General features: G+C 41.8%; 1 protein-coding gene across 2 annotated transcripts; it reads right to left on the bottom strand.

The window, feature by feature from the left end:
- Positions 1–4,833: 4,833 nt before the first annotated feature.
- On the bottom strand, positions 4,834–8,276 carry LOC105888714 (NADPH oxidase organizer 1-like). Of its 2 annotated transcripts, none has more exons than XM_031561447.2 (8): positions 8,145–8,276; positions 7,924–8,004; positions 7,771–7,843; positions 7,466–7,643; positions 7,090–7,304; positions 6,612–6,722; positions 6,306–6,426; positions 4,834–6,009 (listed from the first exon to the last, which is right to left on the bottom strand). In XM_031561447.2, exons 1-8 carry the CDS (start codon positions 8,208–8,210, stop codon positions 5,379–5,381), a joined length of 1,476 nt encoding a protein of 491 aa, XP_031417307.1. In that variant the 5' UTR covers positions 8,211–8,276; the 3' UTR covers positions 4,834–5,378. The 2 variants fall into 2 exon arrangements, with proteins under 2 accessions (XP_031417307.1, XP_012669910.2); XM_012814456.3 differs by having other exon boundaries at positions 6,306–6,423.
- Positions 8,277–16,415: the final 8,139 nt, after the last annotated feature.

Here is a 16,415-nt window from a genome sequence, read left to right as displayed (position 1 = left end):
CCTTCTCCTTGACATTTGAGACAGATTGGCTTGCCATCATCAGTAAATCTCATTTGAGCCCGGGGTCTGGTGCTGGTTTGACCACTAGAGTTTGTTTTCTGCATAGTCAGATCCTTTACAGCTGCAGTCAACTCACCGATCTGTTTTCCTTGCTCTGCTACTACTCTAAGGAGATCATTTAAAGTCACCGGTTGCTGTTCAGGGGCCTTGACTACATTGCACTTGGCTTCTGTATCCACACTATCCCCTTTGCTTTTAGTCTTACACATCTTTGAGTGACTAGGGAGCTCCTCTATTGACCACAAAGATGCTTCTTCTCGTACCTCAATCATAGTAGAGTCTGGGTTCACTCTAGCAAACTTCCTCAGTTCCCTCTTGAGTACTGGATCTCTAAGGCCTTCGATAAACTGATCCCTAAGAACCTGTCTCTCATTAGGTAAAGCATTTGGATCTTGCTTCAACACCGTTCTCAATATCTGACATAAACCATGCGAATACTCAAGAACATCCTCAAAATCTTTCTGCTTGCGATGGTAGAAGTCATGCAGCAGCTGGGCTGTGCCTCTCTTATCTCTAAAGGCTTCTCTGAGATATTTGAACAAATCACTGACTTGCTTAGGTCCAATGGCGCTACGAAATCTCACTTCTTCTAAAGCAGCCCCTCTCAAAAGTGACATGACAAAGTCATATTTATCATTCGCTGACTGATTTCTAGCACACAATACACGCTCAACCTCTTCAATGAAATCATCAACTGCACGGCCATCTTTGTCATATTCCCCACTAAAAGGTGTAATATGTCGTTCTCTAGGTACATAAACATAAGACCTCGGTGTATCTTGACTCAAGGCAGCAATAGATGCCGCTGCTTGCTGCTGTATCCTATTCAGTTCAGCAATTTGTTCTAAAATGTTAATGTTGTCAGCTGCGTTTTCAGCTGCAGGAACCTCTCCCTCCATGATAAATAGCGTCCTTTAAGTTTTTTTTCAAAGGATAAAGTTCTTGAGCGGTTGACGTGACGAGCTGGCCCGATGAATGTCGCAGTCGATGCAGTCTCTGTGCTGAAATCCCTCTCAGCTGATCAGTCTCTGTGCTGAAATCCCTCTCAGCTGATCAGTCCTCTGTGCTGAAATCCCTCTCAGCTGGCCTGAAGTCCACGGGTCACCACTGCCACTTTCCTCAGTCTGCACCACACCAGGCTCAGTCTGTCCAACCTGTTCACTGCAGCTTCGTACCACCACTACCGTTTAATGCCACAATAAACTATGCTATTATTTAATTAACTACCAGACAATGTGACCCCACTCCTGGTACCAAAATTTGTTGGCGGGGAATAAAACACACAAAGTCCAACAAAATTAAGAGTAAGGGGTTCTTTATCTGATAGATATATAAAACAAAGATTTGTATAGAAAGTACAAAAATAAAATGACATCAAATAGAAATCTTATATGATAAACTAACCTGTACACAAGCTAAGCCTATCCCAACTCTGTAGCTGAACCTAGCCGTATAAGAAAATAAATGAAAGTAAAGGTTCAGCAATACAAAACGGTAGTGGTTGATACTGAGAGTTAGACAAATACAAAAACATCATTAGTATACCACTAACATCAAATACATAAAGCCAAAATATACATAAAACCAAAATATACACCAGTATGTCCGAATGAAATGATACCAACACTTACATGTTCCTAACACGCACACATCTCTATCCTCCACACACGTGTGCTCCCAGGATACCAGTATGGCTATATGTCTGCTAGGTGAAACATGACAATTCACTTTAATACAGCCTGTATGCAACTTAATTTCCTACAAAATACATCTACACTAACTACATCACCTCATACTCTTCACTCTATAGCCAAAACGGAATTGTATTTCACAAATGTAAACTTAAATTTAGCTACATCCCCAAATGACAGAGCGACTGGGCTAATCCACATGCTGCCAGAATCCACAAACATTCCTTCCCAAACGAACTCATCCATTCATATAAATCAATGATATATACAATTGCATGGTTATTAAAGTATTTTAAGACAAATGTCCCACTTACCAGCAATATTAACCAAGTATCACCAAATATCCCTCACGCCAGCCACCTTCTCTGATGCACTGCGTTCTCGCTCCAGTCTTAATACCCAGAATTCACCACATACGAACCCAGGAACTACAACATGATGCAATGTAGTTTTCTGGCATTTAAAGGAGACATGTCCCATTACCACTTAGAAAACATACAACCTCAAAATATGACCCGGTTACATATACATATGTATACTATGTCTATGGATAGTCATAGACATAGTATAATATGTACATATGTATACTATGTCTATGGATAGTAGTCCCTCACATTGTGCATGCTCAGACACAAACGGTTTATGGCATAAGGCTCAACATAATCGCGCATGCTCAGACAACAAAACGGTTTACAGCATAAGGCTCAACATCAACATCAACATATCTGGCTTGTCTTAACGCATAATGTAGGTTTATTTAACGTAATATTTAATAATGTTGTAAACGGTTTAAACGGTATTTGTACTTCGTTACTTGACACCTCTGATTACAAACAATACAGAATGCAGCAGCACGAGTCCCCACTAAAACAAGACAGGGGGCGCACATCACACCAGTACTAGTAGGCCTTCTGCCGCACCACTATCGAAAGTGTACTGACCTACTGCATCTCGGCGTGGTACTCAACACAACTCCAACGGGTCATCAACACAGCCCAAAATGCTCAATGCCCTCCCTGGAATCCATTGCCCGCTCCCGCTACCTTAGCAGGGCCAATAACATCTTGAAAGACTCCTCTCACCCAGGCCACCACCTGTTTACTCTCCTGCCCTCAGGCAGACGGTACAGGTCTTTAGAGCGGCTCCTGAAAAAATTCTCAGGGGGGGGGCAATGTTTTTGATAATGATTAAGGCGACCCATTTAGTAGGTGCAATACAATTGTATGAATTTGGTGGAAGCTGATTAACATATACAGCAATACCTTTTTGTCCAGCAGATGGCAGCACACAACAGAAAGATGTCCCCTCTTAATACATAGAGTAGCTATAGTTACAGGTGGAAAGCTATGGAAGAAAGTTGCAACCAGGAGCCTTCATAAGCAAAAATGATGTGGCTCCACAATAAATGATTCCACTTATTCATTAGATAGATGCACAGCCTGCTAGCCGTTTTTTTCTTGCGTACCAATTCTTGGAAAATCCTCGGGTGTAGGATTTCCCTAATAGGTTCTAATTGTTTTGTGGTCAATTCATCTTCATTAGTACGCCGACTAATACGTAGTTACGGATAATGATTTACAGGAAAACACCCACATCACACTATATGTTCTTACATAAACAGCTGGAGAAGTCAAAATCCCATAAAAAATTGTGCTATGAGCACAAACAACTTTAAAGAATAGAACAGACAGTCCAGTCCATAGACATGACACTAGAGGTGTAAAAAATAACCGATACGTATCGATATCCGTTTTTAGCGTGTAAGATACGATTACATCGATGCGTGAAGTCCCGTATCGGTATTAAAATGACATGAACCGGTCTTTGCCCGATTGAAAAGTTTGAATCGGTTCACAAGCGTTTGTCTCTCCGTTTTTTTGCTACGCAAAACACAAAACACTTGACCTGTGTTGTGTCCGGGTGGGGGCACGCATTAAATAAGAAAGAAGCGTTGGAGAGGCTGATAACGTAACTGATATGTATTACTAGTAAGAACAGGTAGCCCTGGCTCATCAGGAGTGCAGGCAGAGTCCATGTACAAGAGGGCGAAAGAGGGGAGCGCATCCCCTTTATAGTTCCCCCATGACCTGAAGGATCATGGGAGCTGAAGTGGCAATATGCATACACAACAACCTGTTGCACTTGATCTCAGTCCCGCATAGCATAAACTAATCAGGCTGTATTCTCACAAATAACGCCAAGACCTGGAGAGAATGACAGATTACAACTAGCTACGCTAGTCATTTCAATGGCCAATGCTATGCTAGCTACCCTATTCATTTCAATTGCCTATCCTATGCTAGCTACTTTAGCCAAGGAAGATAAATCGTTGTTGATTGCGTGTTTCTACAGACATCCTCGGATTTAAATAATTATAATAATAATAAATAGGAGAAAATTTGTATCATTAACAATTATGTTTAACATTTATAGTCATGATTCCGAGACCGAGCCATCGAGATGTCCTAACATAAATATAAGCACTATATGAACAGTGCAAATGGCAGTGAATAAATAAATAAGCACTAAACTCAATCACGTGGATATAGACATAGTGGAATAGAATGGACACATCTACATTCTGCAACAGTACCTCCACCTCTTCCCTGGTGAAATTAGGTCTGGGTTTACAGTGCTTGCTTTGAAATGATTTTGATCAGTCTCTGAAGTTGCTTTCGCGTTGCCTGTGGAGTGTGCACACACACGTTGCAATAGCATGCCCTTATAAGGAGCTGGCGGGGCGTTTCTGTATGCAAGTTCAGGTGCATGAGAAAGCGCTTTCAATTAAGAACACATTTCCAGTCGTTCATGAATCTTCTAAGACACTTAAGAAAATGTTCGAGAATGAGGTCCATTGTTTCCTCACAACTCAGTGTTTTCAATTATTGAACTGCATCGAATCGCATTGAATCGAACTGAATCGTTTTTATCAACATGCATCTTTTGTTGTATGTATCGTGCCCATGTATCGAGATACAAATCGGATCGTCTTTGTCATGAGAGATTTACACACCTACATGACACCCATACTGATTGGACACTCAATATAAAAGACAGCAACCATGAAACCCAGACCACAGTATGATGTGAAAAGTGTATTTGAAATTTGTATTTTAAGTTAAAATATATGTAAAATATATGTACACGTAGAAGATACAATGCCACCCTTTCAAACTGTCTTTAAACAGCGTTGAAAGAAAATAGGACAGAGTCTCCAATTCATAAATCATTCATCAATTCATAAATACACAAAAACATGCATCACTTGGTCCTCAAGGAAATACATCCATATGAAACCATACATTCTTACATAATCAGACTCTTAATCCCATTCTACCAAAAACTGTGCTATGACAGACATAAAAATGGCATATGTACACATTAGGAACCCAATAAAAGTACAGTAACCATGGATCTCAAACAGTTAAGTATAGAATACCCTCTACCTCTGGTTGGCATTCTAATTCTATTTAAATATACAACTTTTAAATATGTCCATGTATAAGAAAAACTGCTCGTGTTACGCCTTATCCTGTTAATGTCCTGTTTAACTACTCTCATAAACTCTGCTCTAATTCTGCTCCAAAGCTGCACACTTCAGTTTCTGCTCATGTGTCTTCTCTCCCATTAGCGCGTTTGGATCTCCATCTGCTGTGGGAAGAGTCGCGCCCTGGAGGCCATGGCCGCCTTGCGGGTGTAGGTGGTGCAGCGGGTGAAGATCTCCTGGGCCAGAGGCCTGGGTGGCACTCTGGGTGGGGTCACGGCTCTGACAGTCGGGGTGACGGCAGGGCTGTCACTGGGGCTGCCACTGCAGGATCTGCTGGGACTCATCTCGCCGCTGGACTCCCCAGTGTCGGGGCCATCGCTGACCTCAGCCTCCTCTGTGGAGGACCCATGGATCTGGGCCTCCTGATCTGCCTCTGCCCCTGACAGGCTCCCCGAGGAGCTGAAGCTGAAGTCAGTCTCGTCGCTGGCTGCGCTGATGCTGCTCTTGCGGCTGTCTGGCTCCTTGAGCCTTGCGGCGGGGCTGTCAGGCGCCGTGTTGGTCCGCACGCGACGCGGTTCCAGCAGGTTCTCCAGGGATCGGGACTGACTAGTCGAGGTCAGCCTGCGTGGGATGCCCTGACCCTGGGAGGGAGGCGACTGCAGGGAACTGAGGTTGAAGGTGGAGCTGTGGAGTGTTCTCTGGAGGCCGACATACGGGTTGTTGTAAGGCTGGAGGTACATGGATGGCACGTAACCAACCCTGCCACTGTATCTGCCAAAGAGTAGCAACAGACAATAATTAAGGATCATAAAAGTGATAAAAATTGCTACACTCTATCTACCTGACTTACACACTTTCACACCTGAGTAATACTTTATCTTCACACCAACCAGTTTTGGTGATGTTACTGGGGCAGCACTGAGACGATGCACTGAAATGATCTGTTGGAATTTACCCAGAAATACCTATTCAAATGGGAACTCTCATTCGTACCCTGCCCTTGTTTGGCCTCTCCCTCACTTCCCAATCTGTGACGTTACTGACTTTTCCCAGATGAGGCAAATTACCTGATAAGCCACCAGCCATCGCCAGACTTGCGCAACACTTCCACAACAGAGCCGATGTGTACAGATACTTCATCTCTGTTCTTAGAGACATAGTTTCTTGCAGCACAGTAGAATGTATCTGCTGGTAGATGAAGGAAAAAAATAACATTTGAGAACCATAATTAGTTTGAAGTTATAACATTTGAATAATTAATTAAATAATAAAATTGTATATATGCTTTGATTTTTATTCATTGTATCATTTATTCATTGTAATACAATATAATCTATTGTATTGTCTACAATCTCAATGAAATGGTTTCTTACTTTCAGAGGAAACAGTATCAAAGTCATCATCGTCGTCCTCTTCACAGGGCTCCAGGTATGGGGCAGGGAACCACGCCAGATGTTTCTCCTCATTCTCCACAAGCCACCAGCCTGCCAACCCAGAAAACACAAATTAAATCTATAAGCCAGCCTTCAGACACACTTTTACACACACTCTGGTCATTATTAAAGATGCTCCAAAAAGTCCTGAATGATACAGGCTACGCATTCTACTTATGTATCTCAAAGAAATGTTTATCTCTCCTTCTCTGTTTCTTATATCCTGGTTTAGCCATTAGCAAGTTAAACACAGTCTGGGATGAGAAAGGCTGCCATTGTCTATGATGGCGGTGGCAAACCGAGTGACACAACAAGAAATCAGAGGTGGCTTGTTTGAGCCTCAAGGAGCCATTTGATTTGATTGAATGAACAGACCCAAGAGATTGCAATGGTAAAGGACAAGCATGAACTGTCATACCTTTTTGGTCTTTGATGAGGACATCCAGGGTTTCGTTTACGTCCACTTTAAAGGGTCTGTTCTTGAGGTCCTTGGTCTCATACGGGGCAACGGTGCGGTAGGTCTGAGTCAGAGAAGGATGAGTTATGTTTCCCATACTGAAGCGCTTGCCATTTGGGTTTGCTGTCCCGTCCTTTTGAATCTCCGACAGGTCATCTGATGGCACTATAATGATACTGAAAGGGCAAGGGCAGGACTTTAACAATTTCAAATATTTCTACCACTCAGCAATTTAAGAGTTAACAATTATTATTTACTAACATGGTCTTCACCCACAAAGACACCAAGATTTTGAGACTATCTGTATATCTCTTCTCAAACAGGAAAAAAAACATACCTGTTTTTGGCAAACTCTGGTTCCAGGTCATGATTTTTTGGGCAAAAGAACTGGACGACCTCTAAACTCTGTGTGACACTGGGGTCACACCGGAGCAGTTCGGTGCAGTATTTCTCCAGAGCTTTGACGCGGTGCACACTCTTACTCGGCCCCTTCCTCTGGAAGTTCCTCTTCATGCCTGCAGTGGAAAAAATCATGATGATACTTCAGTGGTGTCATGAATAAGGACTTCTCATACAAAGTCAGGGTATGGTGTACCAACTCTGTATTCATTGCATTATTTGAACATGGATAGTATACTGCACCTCTGAATCGGGGGAGAATTCTATCCTCTTTGCGAAAAGGATTTGCCACTGGATGTTTCTTTTTCAACTGTTTCTGTTAGAAGACACAGCCAAGTTTTAGAAAAGGATTTCAAATTTTGGGGGTTGTCTTTCTGGAGATTTATTCCAACTTACGTGGAGTTTTTTGAAATCTTGGAAGGATCTGTAGATGATTACTTCATTCTTATCTGACCAGACCACAGAGGTCATAAACATCTGCAAAAGGTTAATTAAAAAAAGATTAGCTGTATAGTCAGTGTTATAATATTCCCACAATTGCTGGATATGCACTGGATCAGTATATGTGTGTGAGAAAGTGAGTGAATGAGAGAGCTGGTGGGAGATGCTGATCTTACCTTAATTGTGTCCTTGTGCATCACTCCAATAATGCGCACATTAGCTGGAAAGCGTTGATCAGCCATGATGAAAACAGTACCGACTGGTGAGTCTCGTTGTCACACTAGTGATGTTGTCCTACTGCCTCCCCAATCCCAGGGTTCTATTTATATACACACACGCAAGAGGCGGAGCCTGGGAGGGAAAGGGTTAATGGCACGTTTTTTATAAGCTTAATATTTCCCGCACGTGGGCGGACACAAAGCGTATTTATCCGTTGACAAGAAATCAAGGCTGGCGATTTGGAATGCCTCATTGGCGCGCAACCAACTTTCAACCGCCTGTCAGCGGTTTATGTGCCGAGCCAAATGACGTGCACCACCCCACGTATAAACAAACGGTATTTTAACAACAGCAGTGAAAACGGAACAACTGTCATATGTTATGTAATTTAACTGTGATCGCTACTCAGACTCAGATTTCTGTCAACGCAGTGAAAAGCTGCAGAGAACAGTCAAAAAGTGTCAAAATGTAGTTAGTTTGAATTGTGTTTCCAAACAGTCATGTGAAGAAAAAAAAAAGCCTGTACTCAAAGCCCATAACATATCTAGATTCAAGCTTTTAACTAGGATGCATTCTTTGCAAATAATTTAAATAAATAATAATCTCATCACTTTTGCTATATGAAACAGTGAGGAATTGAGGAGATGAGAGACAAAGGATGGAGGGGAAAGAAAGAGGGGTTCCTCTTAAAGAGCTCTTTTCCCAAAAGGGCAAACCTATTTTGCTCGTGATGAAAACGTGCAAACTGAAATACCAGTCTTAGGTAGGTAAGAGTCTTGGTCGGACCTTTCCAGTTAATCTAAAATCAGACAGCAGCAGCAGCCAGCCTATCATCCGGCCTCAATTTACTAGCAGTAACAACCTGTGGGAATGCGTGGGTTGCCTGGGTCACCGGCCAGAGTTAGCGGCGGCTGCAGGTGTGTTGTGAAACCAGAGGCGGTGAGAGGGTCTTGGCACCCGAGGCTGGACCAGAGGATGGCGGCATCACGCATCGCTCTGATGCCCAGCCAAGCCTGAGCTCAGGGGGCCCTACTCAAGGTCACACGTGGCACGGGTCCTGTCTGTCTGAGGGGTCGTGCACGGGACGTAATAGCCTGTGGTCAGACCAGATGGGCCACCTGTGCACATGTTGCAGACAGTTCACATGTTCACAGCCCCCCCCCCCCCAGCAGTCTAAGCATTGACCTTATAGCCAAACGTGTGGGCTGGTATTCCCCCTTTGATTTGTTGCCATGCACTCAGTACCAAATGTTTCATGTGATACTCTATTCTCTCTGATTAATTAAAGAAGTAGCTGTTTCTATTCACTTATGGTAGGATATTTAAACCACCATTAACATAATACACACACACACACACATTGCACGTGTGTGTTGTTGTGTGTCATTGCTGTGTGACAACAATAAACGACTTTGACTTTGACTTTGACACACAGACACACAGTCGGATAAACTAACTGACCTTCTCAAACAAAAGTTCATAGGAGTGGAGACCACTTAGGGTAAACAACCGAGTGACGTGAATGATGGATGTGTGTGTGTGAGGAGGGGGGTTGTAGGCTGGATGGGCGTGGTTGGTGTAAATAGTGGGGTTTAAGACTTCCCTGAAACCAGTCAAGAGCATAGTACCTAAAACACAGAAGTACAAAAGACACATTTTACTATCCATATGGATGATGTCAATCTATGGTCCTATAATTGAATGTGATTGAAATATGATCTTCCTCACCCTAACCCTCTGATTCTCCTCACTCTATCCTTTGTCTCCTCCCTCCTCTTCATCGCCATCATTATAAGCATTTGGCTGATGGGCCTGACCAGTCTGAAATGCGCTCCGTGCTCCGTGCTAATCTATCCATTATAGCGCACTGCCGGTCATGAAAACCCTTTTTATTCTAGGTCACTCTGATTACCCATAAACATTTATGTGTTTATAGACAGAAATTACATTTCATGTGAACATCAGAAACATCAGAAAACAACAGAAAACAATGTGAGCTTTTGTTTGGGAAATCGAGGCTTAGATAGGCTTATAAACAGTGCTGTGATTTTAAACTGGGAGATATTAAAGTTGAGTCTAAACGGTTCCTTGCCTTTGACCTTGCTTTTGCCCAAACAGTCAGCAACAGGAGAAAATGTCCTCCACCTCCTTGAGCCTCGCCAGTGCCTTGGTGCCTTCATCCTTTTTCTTTTAGAAAAAGCTCCTTATATCCATAGCCTTCAAGTCTTGCCTTAGTGAATTAGTTAGATAGCTACCACCACATGCCAATAATGACAAGCTCTGTAACCAGTGCTGACACCCAGGCCTAATGACGCCTGTGAGGCAAGTAACACCTGAAATGACAAAAAATTTAATCTTTGCTCTCAAGAATGTGACCTCTGACATCTGAGTCCAAGTAAATACATCTGAAGAAAATAATTTTTTGACTTTCTGGCTTGTCTGACTTTAAAAAAAATGTCTCAATGACGCCATGGGTATATACCGTACCTGCCATACCTTAGGACTACATACGTCACAGGGCCTGCACGGAAATGTTGTGGGGCAGGATGTCACGCTAAACGCTTTCCTCAAGCATGTCATGTTTTTACTATTTGAGGATGGCTTGTCATATTTTTTAAAAATGTCTCAATGGCGACCTGGGCATGTGCCATATCTACCATACACCACCGCGGCAGGATCTTGAGCGGTCTTGCAGAGTTAGAACTCAGACGCAGCTGTCAGGCATACACAGCAAGTTTTTAATTGAAAGTTGATGGAATGAGCCAAATTAAAATGATAAAAAAAAATGTAAGTAGAAAAAAAAGTCATGAGGAGGGCAAATGGGCAGGTGTATGCGCACCTGTGCACGTGCCTGGTCAACCTGGTGAACTGGTAAAACATTAATAATTTAATGCATCTTTCATCTCTCTTATACTCTTAACTCTTAAGTTCCTTATTGCCTTGTTTTGTTTGTTAACACATAGTGTTTGCCTTGGAGGCGTGTTTGATAGTGATGGCTGCGGTTCAGTCATGGCCTTACCCAGGACTAGTCATATTAATGCAATCAGAATGGGTGACATAATGTATGGGTCAGATATTAATTTCCATAAAATGTATGTTGTGTCAAATAGCACTGGATTTAGAGTAATGACTTCCCATCCCTTCCGAGTCTAACAAATAGTGATAGTCTTGATTAGGGGCTTTGCAATGTTTGGGTTTGTCAAACAAGGAAACAAGGAACTTTTCCAGTAAGCTTGAAGGCTGGGTTATATTGAGGAAGCTATAAATTAGGCTTATCTCGTGGCCACAGGCTCACGTTTCAGCATATCTGAGAAACATCTGAGACTTTAAAACAATACATATCAGATAGCCTATCTGTCAACAGTGGCATGGCTGATATCATGATCATGAATGATCTTTTGTATTCTTTAGCTTGATGATCAACATTTTTATCATGACTAGATGTGATGCGTGCTACTAAGTACATAAGAAATATGTAGGCTATTGTTCATCTGCAGGGAAGCAGGTTCAAGTGTAGCTCACGCAGCTCACTCAGCACACGCAGCTCACTCAGTCTTCATCCCGAACAAAAGTTCCTTGGGAAGTATCTAAAAAAAGGTCAGGATACTGTGGGAATTTCCAGTTTAGAGAGTGTGTTTGATTTTTGGCGTCCACCTCACAGTGTGATGAAAGGGTCATCAAGTACCCCCCTCTGAGAAAGACCTCCACACAAGATAACTACCAGAGAGGAAACAAGAACAAATAACCATAATCCATTTCCTGGTTGTGGCCTTGCACAGACAGCATGGGTTGGACAGGGGGGTTTCTTCTTGGTCAATTAGACCTGGTGAACTTTGTTTGCACAGAAATATTCAAACAAACCTGAAGCAAGATGCGCCGGGGTGGGGTGGGGTAGGGTGGGGGTGGTAACTGGCAGTAAGTCGATGTGTGTAAATATTAACTCAGTTCCTGCAAAGGTCACAGAAGCCAGTGGGAATTGTAAAAGCTGGGATATTTTTATTTCCTGTGTGTAAACATTAGGGCATCATACATTAGGGCATCAGGAAATCAAGATTCAGACTAACAGAACATTTACTTTAGATTTGACTATGCGTTTTAACAAACAAGGCTGACTTCAGTCAGTTTTTATTGTTGCGCAAACGACACACAGCAACACACACGTGCATATTTAGGTGGCAACACAGGACAGGACACACACACGCAGGCCGAGGTCGCAGTGAATTTATTCTCTGCTTTTATCCCATCCCGGACTGTCCTTCCTCTAGGACCCCAGGAGCAGTGGGCAGCTTTTAGGCGCCCGGGGACCAAGTGAAATGATCCGTCCATCTTGGTCAGGGACGGACAGGAGAGTGGTCTGTTCTTCTGCATGTTTTTCTGTTGGGGTAGTAGAGGAAACCACTTGTGAACACGGGGAGAACATGCAAACTCCACACAGAAAGGCCCGGGAGATAGCCCACCTACCCCCAAGGACCGACAGCGCCCCATGCGGGAATCAAACCCAGTGTTCTTGCTGTGAGGCGGCAGTGCAAGCACCTGAGCCACCGTGCCACACACGAAATGTTTGTGCAGACTAACAGAACATTTACTTTAGATTTGACTATATGTTTTATAAATGTTTGGGCAGACTAACAGATCATTTACTTTAGATTTGACTATGTGTTTTATAAATGTTTGGGCAGACTAACAGAACATTTACTTTAGATTTGACTATATGTTTTATAAATGTTTGGGCATCAGGGTGCATCTCACAAGTCACAGTCTCCAGCAAATATAATTTTAAAAAATGACCAAATACACAAAACAAATGATTGCCTGAAGATCCAACCTTTTGATTTGATATCTTTTGAAAAACCTCAAGAACATAACTCCTGGTGCAAGGTTCTCTAATAAGATATAGGGATCATGGAATGATTTGAATGCAGTATTTTGAAATAGTTGATAGGTATTGACATTGATCACCCTTGCAATGCAATCCTTACAGTTTTTAAATCCTCTTGTGTGACTATACACAGTGGTCATCTTATACACAGTCACAGGGCTCTTGCCATAGCATGACTCCCGTGCTAGTCTACAAAGTTGCACAAATTGTGACGAGTCAGCATCTATCTTTTTTATCGCACCCACTGTCGAACGAGGATATGCAACCAGGATGTCCCAAATACTTTCTTTCCGAGAGTTATGTGAGTCATGTCCCCCCCTACAATAACTTCGTTGTAAATCATAGCAAATTAGTAATGACAATATATATTTTCATAATGTATCGGTTATTTTTGGTATTTTTTCCAGGGAAACGTGTTGCATCGGTATAATACCATAGTGTGTGCTGTAAGTGCATGCAGTGTTGGGAAGAATAGCCCATGTAAAGGCCTATTTAAAATACAATATAAAATATGAGAAAGGCAGGCTTACATTTATTCAAATAGGCTAGGGTTACAATTTATTTGGTGGTAATCAGAACACGGCTACATTGATCCCTCGAACAGATTAATAAGTCCACGCTCCCTGTGCAGGGAAATGGAGTTTTTGTAAGGATATGTTTAGATTTGATTTAAATATAATTTTTTTTTACTACATTCCTTTTACTCTCATGTTATTATTGCTGAGGTCTTCTAGAATATAATCATAAATGCCACTTTTGCCTCAATGTTTTTACTTAGGGGAAATATACAAAAACATCAAGGCATGTCAGACTACCTAAAAAAGGCTCGGACTCACATAGTCTTGTGTTGGCTACTCGCTCTCAAACTCAAATAGTCCCCTAAACAAGCGTTTCCATAACCTATAGCCTTCTCATACTGACGCCAGACAAGGAAACCACCGGTCCTACCACAGTTGATCCCTGGTGCTTGTGTCACTTGCCAAACCACGCGGAGCAACGAAGCATTGGAATTGCATCGGTATTAAGAATCAAAACACAAACATCACAAAGACAAATCGGAGGACTTCTGTAAAAGCGAAAATTTGTGAATTGACCAATAAAACTAAAGTAGCCTACTGAAAAACAATTTAACCGAAAAATGAGAAACTATTTCACGCCACATTTCAAAACACAGTAATTGGCTTGTCACGCTTTGAGAGTCCATGTCATTTCTCCAATGATTATCAATTGCGAGAAAGCAGGTGCACCTATCAACGTAGAATGACGTCATTATCATTTTTATTCACTGCATTTATTTCTGCCAAACCATGTTTTTAAAGTCTGATTTGATAGGTTAGTCAGCCTACATTGTGCAAAAGCTGTTCAGGTCCAAGTGTATTTTTCAGGTGCATCCTTTCTCTTTCTCTCCCAGGTTACAGCCTAAATAAAAACCTCTCAATTCTGTGTGGGGTATGTAAAATCAGTTGTTGGCTAATATATCCAGCCAGCACGTTTTAGGCCAGTTAAGGGTCCGAGCTTCTTCACACACTACAAAGAGGCATGTAACTCCACTTTCTGATAGGTGTTGGGAACGTTAGTTTATAGGTTATTTGGGCATTGCTAGTTTTGGTAGTGATTTATGTGCAGACAAACCATTACTATTGTAGGGAATTTGACACTACTGATGAAAATAATGTCATGTGCCTTTTATAATTGTCAAATAATAATAATAATGATAATAAAGATAATAATATTAACTCTCTATCAATCCTTACTGCAAAGGGGGGTCATGGGTTGTCAGTCAGGGTGTGGGGTTGGTGCTGGTGGTGAGCGTCTGACATAACTGTTTCCTCCACAGCTAATAACATGCAAGACAATGCTGATGTAATCCTAAGTATTTAGAGTACATTACTCACCTTGAGTAATCTAATACGAAATACGTTAGGCCTACAAATTACATTAGGAAATGAGATTTTAATGACATTGTACTCTGTAATCCGTAGTCGAATGCAGTTTAATAGCAACCCTCCCAACACTAAGGGCAGGTTACTCTACTGATTTCTCGGATTGCAGAGAGGATACAGGAGGGAGGCCACAGTGTGGTTGCATACGATTTCGTAAGACATTGAAATTGTGTGGGTGACGGCCTGCTCAGACCCTTTTTCCCTGTAGCCCTGCAAAAGGTTGCTTCTTGTCAGCTGTCAAATGAGACAATGGTGGGGTGAAGTCACCGTCCCAGACAGTGACTACTATTGTGATGTAACGCCTTCATAGAGTTTCACCAGCACCCTGCAAGTGACTGTTTTGAGAGAATGTGGTTATGGAAGCCGAGACTAAAAAAAAGTCCTATGACGTAGAGCTCTTGTTATATTTCAGAATTTGTGTAAGACTCTGATAAGAAGTCAAATACCTCTGGTCTCATTGCACAACACAGCATACACAGATAACCTAAGGGTTTAAAAAAAAAAAAAATGGCCGTTACATCCACACAGTGGTCCTGGCTTTACAGGCGTTACACCGATTTATTTATAAAGGGAAGAATAAAATATCGTTTAACCTCAATCTCCAAACCTGAATTAAAATGAGTGGAAAGGAAGGAACAATTTGTAAATAGATTTACTGTTCAAACATTTTCCTGTACCATTCTTCATGTACAATATATTAATATATACAATTAATATTCCAAACATACTGGCATTTCCCAGTGAGTCTCTCATAAGGTTTCAAAAGCTACAAAGCTTCTTCCCTCTGCAGATCTCTTCTGAGACCAGTAAAAGAACCCAACCACAATATCTTTCTGAAATGCAGAGACCTCTCCTGTACTGATGAAATGATAACAATTTACACTAATAGTACATGGCACTTGGTGCTTGAAATGAAAGAGCTTGCATAAAAATCAAGGAATAATCTGGGAGTTATGAATCATAAATTTGAGCTGATCCGTGTCAGTGGTCTTTTTAAAAGATGCATGTCAAATGTATATTCCTGAACACAACAGTGAGACAGGGATGTGTTATATCTCTGAACAAGATCAGACTTAGCTGATGGAGTTTTACATCATCAATAATTAAAAATAATATATATAATAGATAAATATATTACCGATAATAAATATATTCATGTTTTTAGGATGGATTTGACCAATGCACATCACTAGCTAGCCCATTGTGTAATAGTAAAAGGAGGCTATAATGAGGACCCAAAAATCGATTGTCCAAGCGTATTCGAACCGTACAGTTAGCACGGGTGGGATTTTAAGCATTTTGGGAGGAAACCACAGCTCTCTGCTACCTTTGAAGAAGGACCTTACTGGAATCCTGCAGTGTTCTGACAAGGTGACGAAATGGAGGAATGCAACATGTCATCAAGT

Source organism: Clupea harengus, chromosome 23 (assembly GCF_900700415.2).
Source record: "Clupea harengus chromosome 23, Ch_v2.0.2, whole genome shotgun sequence".
Taxonomy (NCBI): domain Eukaryota; kingdom Metazoa; phylum Chordata; class Actinopteri; order Clupeiformes; family Clupeidae; genus Clupea; species Clupea harengus.
This window is presented reverse-complemented; position numbering and strand designations above follow the sequence as displayed.

Coding starts and splice junctions, on each gene's coding strand:
- LOC105888714 (XM_031561447.2), bottom strand. CDS start 8,210: ATGGCTGATCAACGCTTTCCAGCTAATGTGCGCATTATTGGAGTGATG. Junction 8,005..8,144: donor TGCACAAGGACACAATTAAG/GTAAGATCAGCA, acceptor AACCTTTTGCAG/ATGTTTATGACCTCTGTGGT. Junction 6,010..6,305: donor GATGGCTGGTGGCTTATCAG/GTAATTTGCCTC, acceptor ACTCTTTGGCAG/ATACAGTGGCAGGGTTGGTT.